The sequence below is a fragment of the Sitophilus oryzae genome, unplaced genomic scaffold, assembly GCF_002938485.1.
Source record: "Sitophilus oryzae breed Bouriz unplaced genomic scaffold, Soryzae_2.0 scaffold_484_pilon_pilon, whole genome shotgun sequence".
Lineage (NCBI taxonomy): Eukaryota > Metazoa > Arthropoda > Insecta > Coleoptera > Curculionidae > Sitophilus > Sitophilus oryzae.
In genome coordinates, this window is record NW_022147067.1 from 1,184,518 (window position 1) to 1,211,637 (window position 27,120).

Sequence of the window (27,120 nt, forward strand, 5' to 3'; positions counted from 1 at the left end):
GAAATTCTATTGTAGGTCAGTTTAAATGATATTGAGAAGACTTCAACGCACAAGTCACAAAACAACTATCTAGCAACTACCACACCTGATCGTTCAACCTTGTAGCCAGTGAAAAAAAATGCGTAAGCATCTGAAATAACCAAGAAAAAATAGCAAATTGGTCAAAGAATTTATCCTTATCATTTACCCTGATAAATGTTTAAATAAACTTTTCAAATTTCAATCCGTCATATTTTCTCAAGGACTCGACCGATTTTCAAAAACGAAGCGGGGAAATATAGAGAATAGACAGCTCTTTTCAATGCGGTGCCACTTGACCCCCCTTCCCATTTGAAAAAAGTTGGGGGATGACACCCCCACTTAGAGGGTTGAAGATTTTGCAATCATTTTTGGGGCAAAAGTTGTCCCCCTCACGAACAAAATTGACGTGTTTTTGGATTTTTTGCAAAAAAAATACCCTGGCCGTTATGCCTTGCGGAACGTTTTCGATGGGCCACCCTGTATACAAACTAGAATGTAAACAGAAATATGCTAGGTTGCCACTTATTTAGTAAAAAAAGTTTATTAACCAATATCGTATACCGGGTGTATTTTTTGGAACAAAAAAAAAGTTCAAATTTTGAACTGTCCAATTATTAGTGACAGCTAAGTCACAGTAACAGATATTTTATTTAGATTATAGCTGCAAAAATTAGTTTAAACCGAATTTTATTATCGCTATATATATATATTGGTCACATTGCGCCGTGTTCAGCAATGTTGTCCTTTATTATTTGACAAATTATCCTAATGTCAGTCATTATTTTGTATAATATTGTGTTGTTGAATCTTTGTGAGCAATTTTCGTTTTTTTGCCTATTTTCGTAGGCTTTTTTTAAATTGCACTTTTATGCACAAACAGTTCTTTTAAGATCTAAATTTTCGAGTTTTTCTATTGCATTTCTTGAAATTGTGCGTTGAAACATATGCCGAAACATTTAAACAGTCTAAGCAAAGAGCTTATATCTTCCCTAAAATAATTTGAACGAGAACGTGACAGTAAAGGTCTTTTATTACCATTGACTGCAGTCAGAGAAGTAAGTTTGATTATGGTTTGATTGATAAGCTCCAGCGGCGTGCGGTGACAATTATAGGCGGGGAAGCGAATCGGTAAAAAAACCTATTTCGCGACATACTTTTACATTTTCTTAAAAAACTTACCTTTGAAAATTCCTAGGTCAATTCCATTGTTCGATTAAAATTCTATCGAAATTTGTTAAACAAACAAAAACACATAAAGTTATAATAGTTAAAGTACGATATTTTAAATTAATTTTCCGAAGCACTTGACGCGCGATAGGCACCTATTTGTATTTAAGGTCTATTCGTCTATCAGCCATTGCAAATTTGTCTATAACATCATCATAAAATTTTGGATTTAATTTATTATAATATTACCTATAAAATCGCAAGCGAACCCGTCCCGATAAATTCAAAGTCGAGGAAGGCGGCAGATAGATCGCTGCCGTGGCTAGCAACTGTGCGCGATTTTCTGGCTTAAATTTGTCGTTTGCGTTCGAGGTCAATAACACCTACATGAAGGAGGGATAGGCGACCGGCGGCGATTCCCAGGCGCGCATCCATGCAGTAAAAGGCTAATTAAATTTACTAGATACGTTTATGTAAGATTTCAAATAAATAATTTTAACAAATTAAATTAATCTTTTGTTATAAAATAATGGACTAGTTTTTGACAATATGTAATAAGTAAAATAAGGTATAAAACAAATAAATAAATGAATTACTAAAATATTAGTTATTGAATTAAAAATAAAACTTAAAACTTTTTAGAAAATTATATAATAAATATATTGTTTGTCAATTTTAAATTAAGATTCATCTAATAAATCCAATCTGGCAGCGCTGTCGCCATCGCTTTTGTCACTCAAAGTTGATCACGTGCATCGGAAATTGTTTTGTAACTGATCTCTTGGACTTACATCAAATTGACAATATCTCTATGTCTCGGATTGTGTCCAATTTTTCATAAATAAAAAGGGCAAAATAAAAGTCACGATTTCTAGAATAATTAATTATATTCATAAACCAATATAACATACAAATCAAAACAACTTTTAGTACAATTTAAATAAAAAAAAACATCTCGAAAAATACAGAGCTCTTATTAGCTCTTGCCACCCTGAATAACCATAGATGTAAAACAATAAGGCAATACGAATATAATAATTAATATCTGGCATAGCAAAAATCGAAAAGGTCGTCCAGTATCGAAACTTTAAACCTTCACGAATATAAGTAGATATAATACATATATAATATTATCTAAGATAAACTATGTATGATGTATATTTATATAAGAGTAGGTAATTAATTTTCCTTTTATAGTCAAAGTCAAAATACTGAAGCGCAAGGTCGTCTTACCTAAATTTCGAGGTTAAGCAGAGAAACAAGAGTGCCTTAGCTTATATAAATATATCTCAAAAAGGTACACAGATTGTTACAGTCACAAAAAATAAACGTGTTCCTGCAGAACCGACGCAAAACGGGCCTTCGAATCGTTTCTGGCAATTCTTCGTGCGATTTGGTTTCGGTTGCGCAACTCTGCATGAACAACGGCCAAGAATACATCGAAAAAACGCTTATTTTCTATCAAAAAACACGTAAATGCCACTTCTTGATAGAGGAGGGATTTTTGGGAAGGGGAGGAACTGCCGGGTTGGATAACAACGACTGTCACGGCATCTATAAAACACAAATCATGTCAGATATATCTCGAAACAGAGTATAATATAGTACACACGTCTGTCTCTGTCCCTAAAAAGAACAGGAATAATAATAAGGTAATAAATAGTTGATAGACGACGACATGCCAATCTTGTCTCTGTAAATATCTAGGAATATATTACGCCTTTAGCACGATTAATAATAAGAATTAATCATTATTCAATATTATTATTAGTAACTTATCGCTAAAAATCTTTGGAAAGAGATAACAATATTAGTCAAAAATGTATACATTTCTTAATTCGTTTAATATGACAGGACTAAGACACAGTTAATTATTTCGTTTATAGCTAATAAAACTATTTATGTCGCACGCGTTTGTTCCTTGGGTCATTTTTTCCTTTTTGTATAAAGAACAGTTCAACAGCGTCTTTCAAACTTATCTTTCAATATTAAAAACTCAGTATCTATATCATTTTTATTGCTTCATATTCAAAACTGTTCAGTTTAACATAAAGACATAAGAGATAGTAGAAAAGCAGTTTTGAGTTATTTCTTAAAATGACTACCACTAATTTTGACGTTCTGAACGCTTACATTAAAATTAGAGGAACAAACCTCTACGCTAACTGAAACCACTAATTTTTAGGTTCAACAAATTAGTGGTTTCAATTAGCGTAGAAAGTTGTTCCTTTAATTTCAATGTAAGCATTCAGAACGTTAAAATTAGTGGTAGACAGCTTCAATTTGTAGAAAAAAGCTTCATTCAGAACCTCGCAATTAGTGGAATAAATTAGTGGTTTCAATTAGCGTAGAAGATTGTTCCTCTAATTTAAAGCTAAGCATTCAGAACGTCAAAATTAGTGGTAGACAGTTTCAATTTGTAGAAAAAAGCTTCATTCAGAACCTCGCAATTAGTGGAATAAATTAGTGGTTTCAATTAGCGTAGAAGTTTGTTCCTCTAATTTAAAGGTAAGCATTCAGAACGTTAAAATTAGTGGTAGACAGTTTCAATTTGTAGAAAAAAGCTTCATTCAGAACCTCGCAATTAGTGGAATAAATTAGTGGTTTCAATTAGCGTAGAAGATTGTTCCTCTAATTTAAAGGTAAGCATTCAGAACGTCAAAATTAGTGGTAGACAGTTTCAATTAGTGGAAAAAGTTGCCAAACTTTTAACTTTTCTACTAATTATACTTCAAAATTTGTGACGAATGTCATTTTGGCTTTTGATCATCATCCGTCAAGAAAAATGTGATTAGAAATCAAAAGTTTATTGTTTTATAAGCTAAATATTAGGCTTTCTCTATGGATACAACTGATTACCGCAAGCTGTCGCTAGTTGCTAGGATATTCTATTAATTTTAATTGTGTTTTTTAGACATTGTGATTGATTGTAAATATACTAAAGTATAATTGAAACCACTAACTTATTCCACTAATTACGAGGTTCTGATGATGCTTTAAAGTTAACTAATTATGTTTTTATTCATGTAATTTCGCAGCTATTACCTGCCAAAAATAATTAAGATATGCAAATTTTAAGACTTATTTAGATATTCCATTAGCGTGGATATTTTTGTTATTAAACAATCACATAATTTAACCAATTACGAACGCCACTGATCAAACGGAAGTCGAGTCAGCCATATTGAAACCCCTTCGCGACCTTTATAGAAGTATTCATGGTTAAAATAACTTGAATCGCCTAGAAACATTACCAGATGTTATTTGGATGCCCTACTACGACATTCTTTTATATATTTTATGAATGTTGTTGAATGTTCTATTACTTACAGTGAAAAATTTACTAAATTCACTGTAAAAATCAAGACACTGTTACAAGATATAAATAAAATTAATATTAAAAGATAAGTTTGAAAGTCGGGGGGATTAATTTTGTTTAATAAATTTCAACAAATATGGCACATTATGATCAATAAAAAAGGAAGAACTTCAGACCATTCAGGCCCAAAACGTATGCGACACACCTCGTTTTGCACATTAAATCCATTACAAAATACCAGATACTTTTTGTAACGACATATATTTTATTTAAACACGATGGGATAAAGAGGGCTTAGAACGTGATATGTTCACACATACATTTAAACGACATTTGTACTTTAGAAATGACTATTAGAGTTTTGTCTACGATTGAAGCCACAATGGATAAAATGCAGGAAAACATGTATAATATACTTTTTAAAATAGTTTTTTTGTATCACCACCTACTATACTCGAAAATTTGTCGAAAAAAAACGGAATTAGAATAAAAAATATATATTTATGATTTTTTTTATTTTTTAGGATTTTCTTATTTATTTTTAAGTATATTAATAATATTTTTGGTATATTACTTATACGTTTCTCATAGAGCTTATTGCTTCACAATCCACAATTTTGTTTATTCTAACAGGTTAAACACTATCTAGCAAAAAAAACTTTCGATATATATAATATAAAAAAACACACACAGAAACTAGTATATATAATAATGAAATAGTATATAATATACAATACTAAAAAAAATAACTCTCAGTATAAATAAAACTTTATCTGTAAAATAATAACGCAAAATGTATATTCTTTTCGAAACATTAGAACAAATCTGATTTTTTTAAAGTTCGTTGTTATATAACAAAATCTTTTTAGGTACCTTTTCAGTTTGATCAGTTCTAACTTTTCGAAGTAATATTCAAATACCTAAATGATATAGTATAACCTATATAGTTGATTCTACGGCGCTTGGATGTTGTAAATATCGCCATAATATAATAAAAACATGCAAAACAACCCATTCCTAATTTACTTTCAATTTGAATGCACAATCTGTTTTTTTTCGCTCTAATTAATATTGTACTTTCGTGTGCCTTACAAAAACCCTAAGCACAACACTATTTTTTTTCTTCTTTAGAACTAACTATAACATTTTTAGAATATCCTCTGCTACACATAGAAACTATATATATTTTTAAAAGTTCGCGTTTTTGACTTCTCAGGCGGTTCAAAAAAAGAAAGATTTGAACAAGCCTGAAACGTTCGGCAGAGAGTTTTACGAAATATTGTCTAAAAAAAATGATCAAATGTTTTAGCGAGGCGGTCAAAATCGTAATCAAGAATAAGTAAAAGTTCGTATAAATTTATGTTCCTAAATTTCTTCGTTTCGGAAACACAGTGTGTAGAAATTTCATTTTTATTTCGGTTTTTTCAAATAATTTTGAACTAATATCGATATTTGGATAAAAGTGGTGTCTGGGTGTTCTATGACATGAGAAATTCGATTTAGATGTCATATTAGCTTAACTGTTATGAAGAGTAATAATTTTTGTCTGTACCTGTATTATACTACTGAGGAGAAAATATATACCGTTGTATATTTTTACCGTTTCTTATCCATGTCATCAACGGCATCATAATGTTGACTCGATAGTTATTTGACTGAAATGATAAATTTGGGAACACTAAATTTATCATAAGTTGTTTTTTCTAGAAAAAATTTATGATAAAACAGTTTCTGTTGAACATTTGGCACAAAAACATTTCAAATCTATTATTTCAGTATAATAACTATCTAGTCAACTTGTTCAATTTTTGTCAGTGATGACATATATCGATTATTTCGATTCGAAATATGTATATTGAAAACCGTTGCTATAGTCTGTGAAACGAATAACTTTGAATTTGACAGTTCCCGCGGGCTGTTTTAGTGTTAATTTTATTAGGTTAGCAACTTGCGGCCATGCTGACGCAATACCGTTTCTAATAGAACAGTCTCGGAGCGAGATTTATGACGTCACGCTAGTTAGATACTACTAATAATACTATACTACTAATAATACTAATATTCACACCACACGCCACATAATGTTTACTGAACTTAATAAACTAATATAAACTTGTCAAAAGATGACCACATATTTTTTAAAATTATTATTATTAACACTAAAACTATCTACATTGTCTATGGAGTACGATTTCAGCCATGAATATTTTTATATGTAATTTTTTGGATTATATTCGACACTATTTTTTTCATATCACACAACACTGATGAAGGCTATAATGTTAGCGGAAACGTTTTTTTAACCAAATAAAAATAATGAAGAACCAAATGAAAACTTAATCAGCGTTTTTTCCGAACCTAAATCTCAAGAAAATCAAAATTTTTAGAATAATTTTACATATAAAATGACAGCGATCTTTATTTGATAGCCATCGCTGACGAATTTTTTTCTATGATATTGTATTATTTGCAAATATAATTTTTCGAACATTGATACTTGCAAAATATACATATAAATTTTGTGAATGCAAATAATATTACATCATTATTAGTAGATATTGAATATTTTTTGTTAAATTAGATCGATTTTAAAACACCAAAATTTAAAATATATTTTATTTTAATTTTTTAAATAACATTCATAGTCAAAGTTATTTGTACACTGTAAAACATTTGCTGCATTTGTATGGTTCATAGTTTATTTGTCAAACTATTTATTATATAAATAGGTATATATATTGTTCTTATTTGTCTTATGTTATCAAGTATAAAATTATAATTTTAAAATACAAAACCAAGAAATACGAATAGTATGACGTTCTACAAACTTAAGCATTCAGTAAATCCATGATGTTCAACTAAGCGATGTCCATCAAAGTCCTCAGCTCCAGGGGCTCAATTAAGGAGACAGTATTGAGTCTGATAATTTACAAAAATAATCAAAAGCTGATAACCTTTTACTTTTGACAATTCATCATTTCGTGTTGATTTTTGTAAGAGGAGGAAGAACTGTCACTTGTTTTATTATTTTCATACTGTTCACGAAAGTAAAAAGAGTTACCTATCTGATTCGTTCAGGCACTCAATTTAAAAGAATATGTTTATTGGCCGGAGGTTTATGTTAGCCCTGTTGTTAAAACAACTTTCAAATTCAAAGTTATTCATTTTATAGACCATAAATGGCGATTTTACCAAAGATCTTTTGCGTAAAAAACGAAAATGGATATTTTTCCAGTCAGTTGTATAATACACCGACGAGTTGTTACTCTTCAAAAGAGTAAAAACATGCAGGTGACGCCCAACAGTGTCATAAACTAACATAAAGCCAATTTATCATATATAAAAATCACAGTCACTATATTTTCAGCCAATTATCGACTATGGTTCATAAATTTATTATTAAATAAACCTAAATAGAATGAAACTTCTAAACCTCTCGAGCAAACATTTGGACCTTCATTAAAAGAACTTTTGCCAGCCTGCATAATTATACGGCCGAAATTTGACGATTGCAATTCTGTCCGCCTGCATATATATTTTTTTTGGCCGACGATATCAACAAATTATCAAACTGACTGCGAAAAAAAACGTCAAGTCAAAAAACAAAATATATTTCTATTATATACAGTAATATATGAATAATTAAAAAAAAAAAAAAAAAAAAAAAAAAAAAAAAAAAAAAAAAACATTTTATTTACTAGTTATGGTCTTGAAGGGAGGTGATCAAACAAGCCAAAAGGGCTTCTACAGTACACTGATATATATTTATATATTTATTAAAAGATCATAATATATATGTTAAGTAACGATGCATATATTTTTCTCATGAATTAGATCAAAACTTAAAACCTCTCATCTTCTATCCGCATTTCAAAAATTTAGAAAACGAAGATAATATTATAATGATTGTTGCAATTAAAATGCATACACAAAAAAAATATTAAAAAAAAAAAATATTGAAAAATAACTCTACTGATCCGTTGAGTGTCATAGTGCTATTAATCGGTTTAAAACCACATATTTGCGAGATGTGAGTAAATTTTGTCAAAATAACCATCTCTTGCTGTCAAAAACAATGAAAGCAACGTCAGAGTAGACGTATCAATAACATTTTAGATTTTTTTTTTATTTTTTTAGTTTCATTGATTTAACATAACAATTTTACTGAAATAAATGAGAAATGTTATTTCGAGGCCTACCGCGACGTCGTTTTTTCATTACGGCATATTCCGATAAAGCATCAATGTGAGCTCAAGTAGCAGTTATTTTTTATCAAACGTCTAAACAATTCCTATATTTTCGAAGGAATCCAAAAAATTCCGTGTTTTAAGTTTTGATCTTGTCGTTACCATCTACTACAATCATATAACGGTAAAAAATATCAAATTTCTATTCAGCTAAAAATAAAACGAAAAAAAATATATTTCTAATAAATACATATGCTAGAAGAAACAAAAAACAAGGTGCATTTTGACCAATGAGGACTGGCCGCGTGGAATGATAAAAATATGAGTCACTCCAATACTGACTGAAAAATACTTATTGCTAAACGAATATATCGATTTTCGTGTGAAACAAACCAGAAAAAAATAGTCGCTTCTGAACAAAAACTGTTTCACGAAAACTTTTTAGAGCGGGCTTACATCAAACAGTTTGACGAAAAAACGACGTCATGGTGGTGTAAACATTATTTCTATGCCTACCGTGGCAGCTTTTTTTAAGTAAAATGTGTTACTTTTTATTTGATCAAGAAATTGTCTGATGTAAAACCGCAATTACAACTTTTATTTATTTTTTTTTGGGAAACTGATAAAAAACGAGTAGAAAATAAAATTAAACGGATACGTAATATGTTTGTAAAGTCGTCATGTATAATATGGCAAAAATTACTGGTATACGAGTATCTAAAAATTTTTTTTTTTTTTTTTTTTTTTTATTTATTTAAAAATTATCGAAAATTCTATCACATTGACAATATATCATATTAATAAGATTAAAAAATAAAAAAAGATAAAAATTTTATTTTGATTTTTTTCTTTTAAATATACATATATACTTTTTAAATGGTTATAATTAGATCTTCCATATACAGGGCCTTTCGTATAACGCGCCTATTAAGAAAGTAGATTTCTATCTAAATTACCTACTTCGAATAAACGGTTTTTGAAACACCCTGCGGTGTGTACGAAAGATTGGGCGATCCAATTACGTCCAACATTTAAACTTAAGTGAGCAAATGCAAGTTATCTACGCGTCCTACGCAATAAAATTTGTGAACCTTTTAAAATAATCAAAACCATTTTTGGTAACAATAAAAAAAAGACTTATATTGTAAATATATAAGACTATAATATATAATATAATATGTCAAATATTGAGATTATTGACATCACATCATACGATTTAGAAGAACAACGAGCCGAGGAGGGAACTGTTCGCCAAAGGAATTTAATATTTCGGAGAGGAAATTAACAACTTAAAATTAACAACAAGGAAAAATATATCACGTTTATATACAAGTACAGTCGCTCACAAAAGTCCATAGACAAAAGTCTAAATGGATTGAAAATATAATGGTTTCGGTAATATACAGACCGGACCACCGTAGTAGTAACATAGGCAGAACCGGACGAATTTGCGTATACCCGTCCGCCGTATAAAAAGCAGGCGAAAAAATGTGATAAAATAAAAATAAATAGGTAGATATGTGATAACAATGTTTCAGAATTTGTATTTATTCGTGTTTTAATAGCCAAAACAAATATGTAAATTCTCGCGACAGCTTTCGTGTAAAATTTATTTTGAAGTTCATGAAAAAATTCAAATTGTAAAATGGTAATTCCAAAATAGGTCTTATCGGGATATACAAACAATTTTTCCACAAACTTTTGTAAACAGGCCAATTCCATCTTTACCTACTATATCAAGAGTTATTAATAATTTTGAAACACATGCGTGTATCCACAAATACAAAAAGCCGGATGTGTTGATTAATGAAGTACAGGAGTTAAAGCAAGTGTTCATTTGTGCTACCGCGGATCAAAATCCCACGTTTTCAAGTAATCAAATTTCTAAAGTGGTTGCCGTGCTCAATGCCCGTGTTGTTCAAGAATATTTGAACAATACTTTTCCCAACCGTTTAGTGGATATGGAACTATTTGTGGCCCGCTAGATCACCAACCAGATCTTTCTCCCAATGATTTCTTTTGTGGGGTTATGTAAAAATCCAAAGTATGAAACATAATAGGGCTAATAATCTGGACGAGTTTCAAGTAAAAATACGAGAGGTTCCAAACTATTAGCCCTGATATGTTAGCCAATGTCAGACGGGGATTTTACGACAGCCTAGGCTTCTTGTCTAACACAAGAAGATGGTCTTTGAACACTTTTTTTTTATTTTAGAGTAATATTTTAGTTTTTTTTGGGTTTAGAGAATTTATTTATTTATAAAAAAAAAAAAAAAACACTAAATAATAAATATTTAAGTATTTTAATTTTAAATGTTACCTGAATTGAGGTAAACACTTAAAATAAAAATAATAAATAATCGGCACTCCTCGCGTCGTATTCCTGGTCTGTCACGACCGACCCGTCCAAGCACAACTGCAACTGCGTACTGCCTGACCAGCCGACTAGCCGGCAGTGAATCTCGAGTACGAACGCAAATCGGGTAAACGTAAATTCGTCCGGCAACTTGCTATGTTACTAGTAGCCTGGTCTTCTCTGTATAATGTTAATATTCATCGTTCATTGTATTTATAATATAGAGGTTATGCAATTTAAATATAAGCAATGGAATCAATATGACGTCACAATACGAGTCAATGTCTTGTCTTCATTGATATTTCGGTATTTGCTTTATACTGAATATTTTTTATATAAGTGATACCAAATAAACTATTAGTTACGTCATAGAGGTCGCGATTATTAAATTTACTGTTCCCAACCAGAGACATATTCGGCGACGGGCTGACTAACTGGAATTTAAATTTCCCGCTAGCTATTCAGGTGGTAGCTCTGCTGTAAAAAAGGTGCCGCATTTATTCATTTATTTCCTGACAATTTGATTAGTTTTGACACTTTAGTTTTGTATTATATGACTTTCTGGTTTAAGTGAATTGTATTGTGATACTTCAAGCTGAAATTTTTTTACTAGCAGACCTTTGCAGTCGAATATTGTTCTATTTAGAACCGCCTTTAGTGCGAAGTTTACAAGATGCCGAAGCAGTTTAACAGCCGTTGCAAAAAAAACATCGCGACCCTATTTGAATATTTGAAATGCTTGTGGATAAAATATCACTTCGAGTGGACAAAACTACCATTGTTGTATTTTTTATTCAAAAAAATAGGTCTCAAATACGATCGTCAAAAATATATTGAATCTATAGAGAAATTGTTAAAATCAACATATAAAGAATATCAAAAAGATAAATTAATTAAAAACATTCTAAAAAGCTGATGTAAAGATGAATATCATAAAATTTGTCATTTGGCAATAAACTACACTGAAAAAAGCTGTTTTCCTTATATTTACAAATACAATGCATTAAAAAGATTGGAATTCTAGATGTTTAGAAGCATCATCGTTACTAAAAAAAGCTGATGTTATAGGTACTGGAAGTAAATTATTTATGGATGTATAAAAGCTCTGTAGTAACCTGTATAATATTTATAGATAAATAAGCAAAAATAAAAAATAGAATTTGGTGTGTAAATATAAACTTGATGTCATATAATAATAAAATAAACCTACTACTTACAAAATTGGGATATGATGAAAAATACATACATATGTACAAAAATAAATGTATACTCGACGGATAAAGTTCTTTTTTAATTTTATTTTTTTCCAGCAGTTTAAGAAAAAAATATGTTTTAATTTGTTTTTGTACTCAATAGCCCAAAACGGTATAAAACTGTCAAAAAGTAGACCATACATCTGAATCAACTAGACACTTGAACACACAGACCATCAAAAAATAATCTGTCTAGTTTCCAAATTCTAAAAATATTTGGAAAGTTAGGTTAACTCAAACAAATATGTTTCATAAAAATTCTTAAGACAAGTTGGCGAAGTATAAACAGCACTTTCTTAAGTCCTTAAGGTTAATTTCTTAGGGTTAATGTTAAGGATAAGGTTAGCGAAACAATGACTAAAGAATCCAAGGAGAGCAAATTGTTACCATGTCACCAAACAGTGCCGTGGCACATTTTTTTTTTTTTTTCTTAACTTAGTTGTTTGAGATACTTATATTTTTGATTTGACTGGTGCCTACGGTGTATACGGTGGTATCATACTAATTAATTACGAAAAACGTATTAAAATATTGATAAAAAGGTACAAAACTAGTATCGACGTATAGCACACATCAAGTACAAATAATATCAGTAAAATAATTATCGAAGTCAATAACAAAACGCTAAAAAGATGGAGTGGACTGTTTATTTACTATGAAACGTAACTCCTCTTTCTTATCGCTGTGGCTTTTACACTTGAAAAGCTGAACAACTAATCACCATTGTAATAAAGTTTATACAAAGTTCACTACACCAAACTATTAAAATGCTAAAATTGTCGCTGATTACTCATTCGTTGCCATCAACAAAATGGCGTCTAATGTCACAACTTCTGCTGCAGCCCGTATATGGGCGTTACGTCCTTGTGTCCTTTAGCCATTGACTCGAAATATCAACCAATCATTAGTGTGAACGATGACACGTTTATATTAAAGAAAATGTCACATTTTGAGCCAAAAATAAGCCTGATAATAGCATAATTTAATATATTTTGTTAAAATACGTTAAATCTGTTATGTAAATGCCCTGAAGTGACGTCAAATCGTGCTTTATGTTGGCAACAGAATACCTACACCTCGTTCAGTATCTAGTTATTGTACGGTCTAAGTTAAAAACGTTTGGAATTTTCTTAACTACGTATATATCATATTAAATAAAAGTTCGGACGAACAGTTCAGTCCCGATAAAGCTCATAAACAGTGTATAAGATACGATTACTTTAATACATAAACGATCTGCCTTAAAATTCGAGATTTTATTTTATTATGTTTTTTTTTGTGTTTTTCAAACTTTTTACTTTTTTTTTTTATTATATATACATATAAATTTAAAAACCGCCGGACCCGGTGAAATAATCGACCGAGTTTCGGCGGTCCGAAAAATAACAAGAGCCTAAGGTCACAACTAACCTGAAATACTATTATCACAGGCATGTAATACCATAGCGGGCAATATAATAATGGTTATTGTAATTTGGCGCCCGAAACGGTTAAGTTTACGTCTTACAGGGGCGATAGTCAAGAAATGATTTAGCAAAAAAGAAATCTAACTCATTTCGTGATAAAATTTATACAAAAAAAAAAACATTTTTTTTTGTAATTTTTTTTCTGGATGCAGGTTTCCTTAAATGATGTGTTCATCAGGTAAATTATTAAAACCGCTGAATAAAAAAGGAGTGTCGAATATGCTCTATTTAAATATTCATTCATTAAAGACAGAAAAAAGTCATGACCACCATTGATGTCAGATTTGTAAAACATTATTTTGTAATATTTCTTATTTATTCGACAAATATTGATTTTATGTAAAGTGTATAAATCTGGAACAACATTGCGTCAAACCACAAAATACATTGAAATTATTCTAAATCTTAGAAACAGACTTCAAAAGCGAGTGATAATACTCGGACTAAAAACGTAATAAATAATAGAGCAAGTTTAAACTGGTCTGAAACTTTGTTACAACTTGTTTTAATGTACTTTTTTATTTTATTAAACATTTTTCATCGATCAATTATGGATTTTATTAACATTTATTATTTTAAGGTAAAAAAAAAACAGCAAATTATTGAGTGTAGTCTACTTTAAAATTTAACGTTTAAAAAAATTGAACACAAAACTGATAACCGGAAGTCAAGTCGGCCATATTGAAACCCCTTCGCGATCATGTTTTAAACTTACCAATAAACTTTTTTCTTATACTTAGATAATGATTGCTAAAATGTATTTGAAAAATTGATTAAAAAATCAGAATTAATAATAAACAAAATGTGTATAATATAATGGTTGTGTATAAAAACAACAATTGTATAAGTTTGTTCTAAGTTAACAACCCTTTAATAGAAAAAAATCATTATTTAGAAAGTAATCCATATAACTTATGTACTATATCTATTTTACTTCAGTAAAATACATTATATACATGAGTAAAATACTCTATAAAAATAAACTTTTCTATTTGTACTACCGGATGATTATCAAATTACTTAGTTGATTTTTAGTAAAAAATTGATATTCTGATAAATATTTCCTATAAAATGGTTTAATGTAATTTACCATCTCTGATGACGGCAATCTAATAAGTAAAACCTACATCCTGAGAATTAAAAAAAGGTTTTTTTATTGATTATCAAATTTCGGAAAATAATTATTGTTTTCAATTTAGGTGAATCAAATTTTTAGCGAAATTTTTTAATAAAATATTTTCTGTATCAAAATTTCAACACGAAATTCATTAAATCAAATTTAGAAACTCGTTTTTCACTCATTAATTTGAAACATATTTTATAAATAATATTTTATCTAATTTTCGTGTAAGAAATACCCTTCGAAAAATCTCACGTTCCGTTCATGACTACCGCCCCCCGACATTATCAGAAAAAGTAAACACGCACGCAATCATAAACACGGATGAAACCGCTCCTGAAGAGGTTTTCCTATAATTTGATAAAAGTAATAATAATAGCTCCCGTATATAGCGTTTAACGCCTTGGGAGTAGCAAGGTACAGCTAGCTATACTAGAGCCGTTCAGTATACAAGGAAGGTAATGTGGCTAGCACTACGCTTCAACCGCCTATTATTACCTCAGGAATGTGAATCCCAAGTACTCATTTAAGGCTGAGTCGACCTAGGTACCCAAACTATTTTAATTTTAATAAAAATAGTCGGCGGATGCAATGCCGGGTGTGGGATTCGAACCCACTACCTTGAGATTGGTAGACGAGAGCCTGTACCTCTACGCCACCGGGCACCTTATTTGATAAAAAGTCTTCAAAATTATCCAGTAGTTTAGAGCAGTTTGAAGTTATACTCTTTGATGATTTCTTGTGTGAGTAAAATGGCTTAAAAAAATTATAGAACATTAACTGTATTTATAGCTTTGTCTGGAAAGGTTAAACTACGCCCACTGACGTGACGTCAAACTGCTAGCCATTGTTTGATAGGTTAGAAATCCTTGAATTTCTAAATTTTAATTCGCAAGTTGTAGAAAAGTTTTATAATTTAAGAAACCCAGGATTTATTTATAAATATGTATTAAAAATCACTTTATAATACATCGTTTTTATAGGTTATATTATCGAAAATTGACGTTTAAATGTCATCATTTGACAGTTTAGAAGCTACACTAGTTTAATCACTACAAATCGCCTTTAAATTTGCAACAACCGCTGATCGATTGTGTTCAAAAAATGTTCTAAAGAGAACAGAATCACAAAAAAGCACGTCGATTAGGCTGCAACTTTAGGACCTATCCTACTGCATGGCACTGGTTATTGCGGTTATCAATCCTACCACAATTTCAACGGAAATACGTTAATTTTGCTTTTAAATAACTTTTCTCGACTAACGCGTAAATTCCAGAAACTTGAGTTCATATAATTAACTAACTGAATGTATAGGACAATCGTCATTGCGAACGAAAATATTTTTCAATATTCCGACGTTTAACAGGACGATCCACTGTTCTGAACAAAAAAACTTTGTAAAAAAATGGTTTCAAAAAATCTCAAATAAGAAACCTGAGTTTTTTATAAACTGGATCGTCCTGTAGAGTTGATTTTTCTCGATACCGAAAACTGATGTTAGTAACTTATAAATTTCTTCTTGTATGTTACTAATTCACATTAAAAATATGAAAAAATTTGAGGAAATGCGCTACTAAACAAAATAAAAAAAATATCCGTAAATATATAAAACGTAAATTAAAGCTATATTCTTTTTTTCGAAAAAATAAAAAAAAAAAAAAAAAAAAAAAAAAATCGGTTTTTACTACTCAAGCACTCATCTACGCACATGCTCTCTTCAACATTAACAAAAAAGCACATTACCTGTGTGTAAGCGAAAAAAAATGAACCTTAAAACTAAACAATAAAAAATAATTGGCACTATGAATAGTTTTTTCAAACGTAAGAAAAAACAATATGTTTTAGAGGAAAAATTAGCGAAAAAAGAATAATTAATACATTTTTTAAAAAAAAAATTCTTCAAAAAATCTAGTAAACACAAAAATAATATTTAATAATAAAAAACAAACGTAGAAATCCATGTACGCGTCTGCGGCTTAAAGTAAAAATGTTTATAACAAAATATCTTGTTTCTTTCTTTGCTGCGAAAAAAAGAATCACGTTTCAACAAAACAAACTTAGGTCGATGATAATAATATAAATGTGTATAGATAATATATATGTGTATATAAAAATTTAAAAATTAAGCTTTGATGAATTCAGTTACCTCAAAACGAATAAAAAACTTAAACGACTAAACGTTAAATAAAATCAGTTCGATACTATGTACAGTGCGAGATCAGTGGGCGGGGCCGCCGGCCCTAGAGGATGTAGAGGGTGTTCAGGACGAGCACGTGGTGGTTGTTTTTGGCCAGGGTCACCACGTAGCCCTCCGAGGTGATTTTCAGGCCGCAACAACGGGATACCTGGAAAACAATGGACAACATAATTATTAGGCGGAGATTTACTTGTGCCGAGACCTGTAATGTAACGCTTTCTAAAGCGTTACATTACGTTATCTTCGTGCATTAAAAAGTAGTCATCAAAAAGGGGAAGACTTAAGATGACGCTGCTGTAGTTAAATATACAGGGTTATCGAGTATCACGGAGTATTGTAGCTAAAACGATTAGATTTATAAATTGTAAAGTTCTTATAATTTAAAGGTAAGTATATTATATTAAAAATATTTTTACAGATACAGAGTGTCCTTAAATAAATAAAATAATAAGTTGTATTTTTTAGAACACCTATTATTATTTTTGTTTCTACGATTAAAATAAAAGATACTTGTTAAAGGTTTGACATACTCTTAAACCTTGCCGTTTTGAAATACACTCTTAGAATGCAGTAATGGCGTTTCATTCAGTGGTCAGTTTTAATACTAAATATTTACGTTTATTTATTGATCGTTGTTGCTGCAATAATAAAAACATACTGTTTTGTACAGAGTGCTCCAGCCATTTTAAATAATGTTTAAACGGCATTAACTTTGTTTAATTAACACCCTGTATTTTATGAGAATCAGATGCACAATTTAATTGTTCATCAAATTGTGCTATACCATTTTTTTACCTATCTCTTCAAGTTTCCGTAGAAAATGCATTTTCTTGTAATTTAGAATTCATTTATCAGTATACCCATGGAATACTGACATTTTAGATTATTTTTAAAGATATACCAAATTTAGACCAGAGTACAGGTATTAATATTGTCGATATAGCTTGTTTCAAAAATAAAAAAAACTGTTTAAATATTTGTTATATTTTTTGTTAGAGGATCAATTAATATGATTCCAGTATTCAAACTACATTAATTGACTGTTTGCGTTGATTAATAATAATTGCTCCAAATACTAAAAAATTGAATTTTGTGGCGCGTATTAAACAGTGTGGTAAAAACTAACACCTTAAAAATGATATTTATTTTGAAAATGCTTATTTATAACAACAGAGACATTCATTTTCAGAACTTATTATATTGACTTGATTCAAGCATACGATTAGAATAATTTACAATGAACATAATTGCGTAATTAATTAGTATTTGGGCGGAAATAATGGTGGTATATTTAATTAATGGTATACTCTTTTATAAAGATTTAAATAATTTTCTTTACAGAATTGGCTGCACATATCATTTTTCTAAACGATAATATTACTAGCCTGTACATTTTGTACATTTGTTGTTTAAAAACAATCTAAAATGTCAATATTCCATGAGGTCTAAATTATAAGAAAATGCATTACGAAAACTTGAAGGGATAGATAAAAAGTGGTATAATACAATTTGATAGACAATTAAATTTTTTTTTTTTTTTTTCTTAAAATATACAGGGTGTTCTATTTAAAATTAAAGAAGTTATTGCCGTTTAAAGCTACAAATAATTTAAATGAATTTTAGACACTGCATGAGGTAGTATTATTTTTATTATTGCAACAAAGTCACTGATCAATAAATAGACTTCAGTAAATATTTAGTATTAAAAAAAAAAACTTTGACACCCTTTGAGAGTAAAATGAAGCCTTAAAATTTTTACTGCAATTTCACAAAATTGAAAATATTTCAGAAAAAAAAAACGGTAAGGTTTAAGCATAATAAACCTTAATCAAATTTACCTTTATTTTAATCGTAGAAACTAAATGTAATAATATAGGTGTTCCATTTAAAAAAATACAACTTGATATTTTTTATTTATTTGAGACACTTGTATCTTGCAAAAATATTTTAAATTGTAGCTCTAATAGTCCTTCAACGAACACGCATAATTTGTTAAAATCTAATCATTTAGCTACACAATTCGTGTCGTATGTGGTGAACAACCCTGTATAGCTTTAAATTTTGGTAAAAATAAGTGAAATTGAGTTGGTGTTCGATACAGTGGTCGCGCTATTAGAACTCTGAATTCAAATATCGATATCTCGAAATCCATTGAAATAATTGATTGTAGTTTTTTAAAAAACTTTCTTAATATTTCTGCTATATTTTTTTCGCAGGCTGTATGTGAAAATCTTTACAAATATGAAAGTTGTTCATTGCTGAAAACCGATATGCACTAAAGTAAATGGACGTTTTCTTTTTAATTTTGACATAATCCAGTAAAATTGTATCGCCGTATAGAGAGTAAAATAAAAAAATATGGGCAAGCTGATTTTTTCACTTTGTCAGCGACTGTCTTCTGAGAGTAAAATTAACAAAATTTGAAATTTTCCTTGCGGTTTTTGAGCAATAGGGTGTTTTTTTTTTAAACGTACTACAACAAAATAATTAGACGCAAATTGAACATAAGAACATTCTCTATAAGTTTGCCTAATGAATTCTTTATAAGTTTATTATTTCCGGGCTTAGCGGCCGTCTCATGAGCCCTCTTTGGGGGTGATTTTCAAAAGTTTGTTTTACAGCAAATTGACCTGTATGAAAGTTGTTCATAATAAATGGACAAGCAACTTTTCCTCATGAATTTTTTTGTAGCTTGATTATTTTTGGAAATAGCGTCCAGTTGATGAACAAATTAGGGTAGTTTTCAATGTTACTCTTTTTTCAGCAAATTCACCCTAGGAAACTCGTATAATACACCTTTGCCTTATGAACTATATTTTGACGACGACGACTTTACTTCATACGAAGCAACAAAAGAAACCAACAATAAATCTGAGGAGCCAACGCCAGGTCCATCACACAAAAGAAGACGATACAAATAAAAAAACATCATAATATTCATTCACTTGATCAATTCCATGTTTCGTTTTGGGGAAATAAATATATACCACAGAGAAGTTTGCATGTAATTTTAATATGAACACCTTTATTGTTCATGAACTGGACGCTATCTCCAAAAATAATGAAGCTACAAAAAAAATCATGAGGAAAAGTTGTTTGTCCATTTATTATGGACAACTTTCATACGGGTCAATTTGCTGTAAAACTAACTTTTTGAAAACCACCCCAAAGGGCTCAAGAAACGGCCGCTAAGTCCGGAAATAATAACCTTTATAAAAAATTCATTAGGCGAGTTTATAGAGAATGTTCTTCTGTACAATTTGAGTCTAATTATTTTGTTGTGTACAGTTTAAAAAACCCTATTGCTCAAAAAAAACCGCAGGAAAATTTGATTTTGTTAATTTACACTCAGAAGACAGTCGCTGACAAACTCTGAAAAATCAGCTTGCCCGTACTTTATTTTCAAACGACAATTTTATTGGACTAACAGGAAAGAAAAACGCCTATCGAATTTTTCTCTCATTTAAACATCTTGGAAAAGATCCGAACTTCAAAAATCAAAAAAAGGTTCAATATCTAAAAAAAAATATCTGAGTTATCGCGTGTTATGTTTCTTAATTTGGAAAGTAAAAATAAAGTTTTTTTTTTTTATAGATTTTTGTGTGTGGTGCTTTATTCAATACACATCTTTGTTTTGCAAGTAACACACACCCTAAACTTAGTTTTTAATAAAATAACTGGAGTATATTTTTTTGAGTTTATACAGTTTTTTTCTCTAATATTTTGAAGTAAGTATTCGTCACTAAAAATTTTAAAATATGACTTCCCGCTGTGCATTCCAATTGCACCAAAATATTTCTTTGAAAAAAAAAAAAAAAAAATGCTTTTTAAAATTAAAATGATAGACATCTATCACTGTCAAGGACTCTGTCGTTGGACAGACTATAATCAGAGAAGAACAATCGTAGAGAAGTGACAAAACTGAGTGGGTGGTGGAAGGTAAACAAGAGGTAAACATGCTAACTGTCATCTCAACGTGTTTTTGGAATACGACCAGCGTTGCCATTGTTAATGATAAAGTCCTGAAATCTACTATTTTTTATTTGTGTACATAATTAATCTTTTTTTAATTAATTAATCTATACTTTACCCTTACCTTATAATAGTACTTAAAGAAAGAACTTTCAGAACTAAATATAATAAAACTTAAAATAGATGCAGGTTGTTAGCGTTTAATAAAAAATAATTAGAAAATTTACACTATTAGAAAGTTAAATATTTTATCGCAAATATAATATATTAGCGACGCTAATTTGAGTTGTGTTATATTTAAATGTAATATAAGCTTCTTTTTTTTATGTAAAATATGATTTTTCTTAATATACAGGGTGAGTCTTAAATAAGTACATATATTTTCAGTGCCGGTATCTCGATATTAAATGGTGCTATTTTCTTTACAGTTTTTCAAATAAGTCCAGAATATCCGAGATTCTTTGAAAATTAATAAAAATTGCTTACATTTTCAGAACCGCAGAATCTTTTCTGGGATTTCTTTCTTGTAAATTTAATCAACCACCTATGTTCTTATATTATGGAGAAATTATGTTTTTTAATCATCTTAGTTTTAATCGTTTGCTGATGCACTGCAGAAGTAAAGTGTTTTGGTGTATTCTGGTAAATTAGTGTTTTATTTTGCTGTTGTAACACCCCGGTTCCAACCCTCAACTCTAATTATGTTATTTACTTTTTGGTTTGTTTTAACTCTTGTGATAACAGCTGATAAATATTCGAAATTTTCTTAAAAAAAAATTGTTTTATTTATAATTTGATTAAAAAAATCACTTTCAAATATTAATTTCGAAAACAAATATTGTCAACAACAACAAACAAATGTCCCTCTAAAAGGAATAGGTTAGAAAATGGTTAGAACGCGGTAAATCCACAAACCGCGGGAACTCGTTAAATTTTAAAAGATTGTTACTATTCAGTATGATTCCTAACATATAGTACAGTACGTCTGTCCATTCTGTAGCAACGGGGTATTCGTGAGAGGGGAAACGATATTTTCTCGATGTTACTCGTAAAAAATTAGACGGCGCGTCCCATCAATAAAAATTCGACAAATTTGCAAGTAGCCAATAAAGTGAGTGGCGGAGCGATTTGCGGTGACGCACTCGTCAAACGACGTATAAATATATTGCTGCTTATTTAAATGTTTTTTGCCCGCATTCCTTTCATAGACACAGATCCAGCAGATGTACTGTACGCCAATTTGAAAGTCACAAAACTTGGTCCCCCTCACTTCAATAGTGCCGACGGTTTTTGTCGCTTCTCTACGATTTTTCTTCTCTGCTATAGTAAACGCCACGAATGTTTGGGAGTAATTCATCGCTTGAAGAAGTTAGAATCGACACGCGCGCTATCATTTTACATTAAAAACGTAATTTTTACCGCAGACGTAGTTTTTAAAGGCCCGGTCTAATCATCTGCCTGCGCCTCCCACTTATTCTTTAAATGTTAGCGTGATTGACAAAGACGATACTATATCGCGTTTCTTTGATGGATTCGTTTTTGTGCGTCAGTCCATTAGTGTGCTTGCAGTGCGACCAATGGTGCATTCGATTTTATATTATAACCAAATATATGTTTTGACCTTAGAGTAAGACAATAGAGAGCGCGAGCCGATCCATTGTTTGGCTCCTTCGATGAGATACGGTCTAATGGTCTTGCGGGACAATTGTGCCATATCATGCAGTTTATCGTTATAACAGGGAATATTCATTATACATACTTATCTTTAAGTTATTTAATAAAATATAATTTATTGATACATGTAAAAATTATTATATGGTATATAATAAGCATTTACTAAGTGATTAAAGCAAGTAAAACAACAGTTCTCTTAAATAAAAATGGAAAAATAAATAATTTTAATCTAATCAGCAGAAAATAGTTCAGTCAACGTGGCAACATTGGAATTCTTATCTGGACGTAGTAAACTGGCGGCACGTGTGTTTGCGATTATTTCGTTGTAGGTGTTTTTGTGTTTTCTGACTGAAACGTAGTGAATTTATTATTTTAAATAGTGACATTCGATATAAAATTATAGTAAAAATTGTATACTAGAAGATATGTGCTGTCTGAAAAAATAGTCGTAAAAATCCTGATGTGTCATTTCACAGGCAAGTACTGACCTACCATAAAATACGTGATTCTTTCGAAACAGTAGCGTTACATTTCATTTTAAATCAAGATTGATGAATTTTAGAAGAAATTATTATTTAACCACATTGGAACTTAGTAATTATATATCATATAAAATATAAATTATTTTAAACTTGATGGTTATTTACATGAGAAATTTCATAGGAAGATTGCATCACAATCATAAACCACAACAAAGAAAAATATTTACCTAGACAAAAAAAGGTACTTTAGGTAGGCCCTGTGTAAATCATCTGTAAATTGGAAATACCTACATTTTGTTCTTGTTATTTTGCCTAATGCAGTGCTCACGTAAAAATCGTATGATCGCAAAAAAAGGCGTCAGTGTTGCCTTCAAAATTTCTGATCAAAAACAATTATAATGATAAGTGTCATGGATTCCCGTTTTTTTTTCGCTCCTACAAAGTTAATACCCATCTTATAGTCGAATATATTAATAATTCCTATATTTTATATTTTATGTATGTGTCTGTTTCTGTATTTTTTAAATATATTTTTAATATACACTCAGATATAATAAAAACCCAACGGATAATTTTTTCGTCAAGTTTAATGTGATATTTCTTTTACTTTTAGCCCTATTTTAATGATTTTTTTGGCAAACTTTATATCAACTTTAATTAATAAATTCAGTTTTTTATAAACTTCAGTATTTGGTTTGGTTTACAAGTATTGTAAACGTTTGGTTACAAAGTATTTGGTTTGGTTTTATAAACTTCAGTATTTGGTTTGGTTTGGTTAATACAGGGTTAATTGTACGGCTGTTTTTTACGCTAACTTTAAAACATCCTGTGCAATAATTTCGTGAGTGACTTTTCGTAAAGCAGTATTTTTCGATCAGAACCATGTCTCCTGAGAGAGAATTTTGTTTTTAACTCATGTCAACACATGCCTTGGTTCATTTTTAAGAGCGAAATGAAATTGCCACCAACAATTTGCATGCGATGTTATATTTTAATATCCCGAGATGGGGCTTCGGGTAGATGGATGAAGAATAACATTAAAAAGTAACGATAATAATCGAAAACATTGCAAAATGTTTGTAGCCAGTTCATTTTGCTCTTAAAAATTAACCAAGACGTGTGTTAACATGACTGATGATATTCAGGATGGGGGTTCTCACTAAAAAATAATGTTTTAGGAAAATTTGCTCTCGAAATTATTGCACAGGGTGTTTTAAAGTTAGGGTAAAAAACAACCCTTCAATTAATTTGTAAAAACTTATTGTAAAATTACTGTCGATTGTCATTAATTGTCAAAGTTAAACCTGCTTGTTTATATTGTAGTTGTTTTTTATTGGTATTTTTTAAATTTCACTCTAGAATGCTATGGTCATGATGTAATTTTTTATCAAATAAAGTGAAAAAAATTTCCTAGGGCACCATTTAAAATTCAAAAGTTTAAATCATTTCCGGTGAAACAAGTAATTGAAAACAATCAATCCCGATTTATGTCATTTAGTAACATACAAAATTTCATTTTTTTATTTGGAAAAAATCAAAAAGTTATAGGAGCGAATCACTTCTGAAAAACACAAGGTATGTGCTAATCAAGATTCACTGAACATGATTTAAATCATGCATAAAAGATATTTAAATTTATTTTTAATTTGGTTTCAAAGTTTTAGGATTATAAAATAATGAAAAAATATTTTATAAAGCATTAAATAAAAAATACACCTGTTAGTAAATATACATAAAAATTAAATTGATATATAAATCGGGGTTTTATACATAGCTTGAAAATTATAACTAATATGGTAGTAATTTGAAAAAAAAATGTTATGTTAAATCGGTAATTAATAAAATAAAGACATTTTAAAATGATATGCTATTAAATTTAAGGCGTTTTGTATCAAAATAAAAATAAGATTTTGAGATTTATACTAGCTAACACAATTTTTTAAAGATCGATTTTAATTTTATATTACCTTAATTAAATTCATGTTTTGGAAATTGCGAAAAACTAGTACGCCATTGGATTAGTCCATCCAGTATCGCCGCGCCAAATTTGCTGTCCCAAGTTCTTATCCCCACTCAAGGCATTTCATTGATATTTTAACCTCCGTGATTCCATTCTAAGCAGGCCAAGTGGAACATGGTTGTAGTAGATTTATGAATGACTTGCTCCGTCTAGAAGTTTTAGTCTAAGGTTTTGACAAGACTTCGACAGTTAAAACAACAAATTACAACAGATTATATATTGATTATTATAATGACTTGCAACACCACGGCACTGGAATTAAGTTTTATGTGACCTTGAACAGATTAGTTCACATGGTAGCGACCGATAAATCACTCCCAAACATTCGTGACGTTTACTATATAATACAATTACTTACTTTTACATATGGGCATTCGAATTCTGAAATGAGGGACCCGTCCCTGGCGAAAACGGCGACGTGGAACCGGTTCCCGTGGGAATCCCCGATCAGCACGTCACCGGCATCGGAAATGTCAATTCCGTTAGGGAAATTGGTTAGATTTTCGCAGCCGATACGACGTAAGTATTGCCCGTCTTCATTGAAAACCACCACATTGTGACCTTTAAAGTCGCAAACATAAAACTCTTTTCCTGAAAAAAAAAACAGATTTTTATAGCTTAGTTGTTGAAATGTTGAGGAGTAAAATTATTATATTATTTTGTCGTCGATTTCTTGACTTCTAATAGGGATTTAATGAGCTTTTTTGCAATGACTGTTAGCCCACGGTCACACAGAAAGCGTTTTTACTGTTGTTTTTTGCGTTAACATCTATTGTTTAGGAAGATTCTATTAAATTCAAAAATTTGAAGGAAATGTTTGAAAAAGTGCAGTTTCAAAAGGAATATTTTCTTACGCGTAAAAAATATTTTTTTATGCGTAAAAAGTGTATTTTTTCTGCGTAAAAAAAGTTCTTTTAACAGAAACAAATAGTTGTTGACGCGTAAAAAGTCGTTTTTACGTGTAACAAATAGTTTTTTACACGTAAAAAATATTTTTTTTTGGGTAAAAAAGTTTTTTTACCAGAAGCAATGAGTTTTAGATGCGTAAAAATTAGTTTTTAACGTGTAACAAATAGTTTTTTACACGTAAAAAATATTTTTTGGGGTAATTTTTTTTTACCAGAAACAATAAGTTTTTGACGCGTAAAAAATAGTTTTCTACCAGTAATAAATAGTTTTATACGTGTAAAAAATAGTTATTTACGTGTAACAGTTTTATATGCGTAAAATAATAAAAATAGTTTTTTACGTGTAACAAATGGTTTTTTACACTTTTACAAAATTTGTATTAAAATATCAATATTTTTGATAAACACGTGGAATGCTCACAAATAAAACGTCGCGTCACTTCGTATTTTTAAGCCGTTAACACGTTTCGTTACAGCTAGCTCGTGTGTCAGGGCCATCTCGATAGCTTATATGTCACGGCTTTGAATTTTTACTCCCAGCGCGCGTAAAGAAGTTTCACTCCAAAAAGTTTCATAAATCATGTCCTAAAATTGCGGTAGCAACTAGTAATACTTACTATTCTATTATGTAATTATAATTATTTATTATATATAATAATAATAGCTCCCGTATATAGCGTTTGACGCCTTGGGAGTAGCAAGGTACAGCTTGCTACTAGAGCCCTTCGGTATACAAGGAAAGGTAATGTGGCTAGCACTACGCTTCAACCGCCTATTATTACCTCAGGATTGTGAATCCCAAGTACTCATTTAAGGCTGAGTCGACCTAGGTACCCAAACTATTTTTATTTTAATAAAAATAGTCGGCTGATGAAATGCCGGGTGTGGGAATCGAACCCACACCTTGAGATTGGTAGACGAGAGCCTGTACCTCTACGCCACCAGGCACCTTATTATTTATTATATTATAATTATAAC

General features: G+C 30.1%; 1 protein-coding gene across 1 annotated transcript in view; it reads right to left on the reverse strand.

Moving 5' to 3' along the window:
- Positions 1–2,056: 2,056 nt before the first annotated feature.
- The window catches only part of LOC115886371 (brain tumor protein-like), a gene marked incomplete at its 5' end in the record, with an annotated part of 42,563 nt that continues 17,499 nt past the window's right edge, over positions 2,057–27,120 (reverse strand). The window contains 3 exon segments of the mRNA XM_030905473.1: positions 2,057–2,742; positions 17,036–17,234; positions 25,593–25,825. Coding sequence (XP_030761333.1) covers positions 17,130–17,234; positions 25,593–25,825 — 338 coding nt within the window.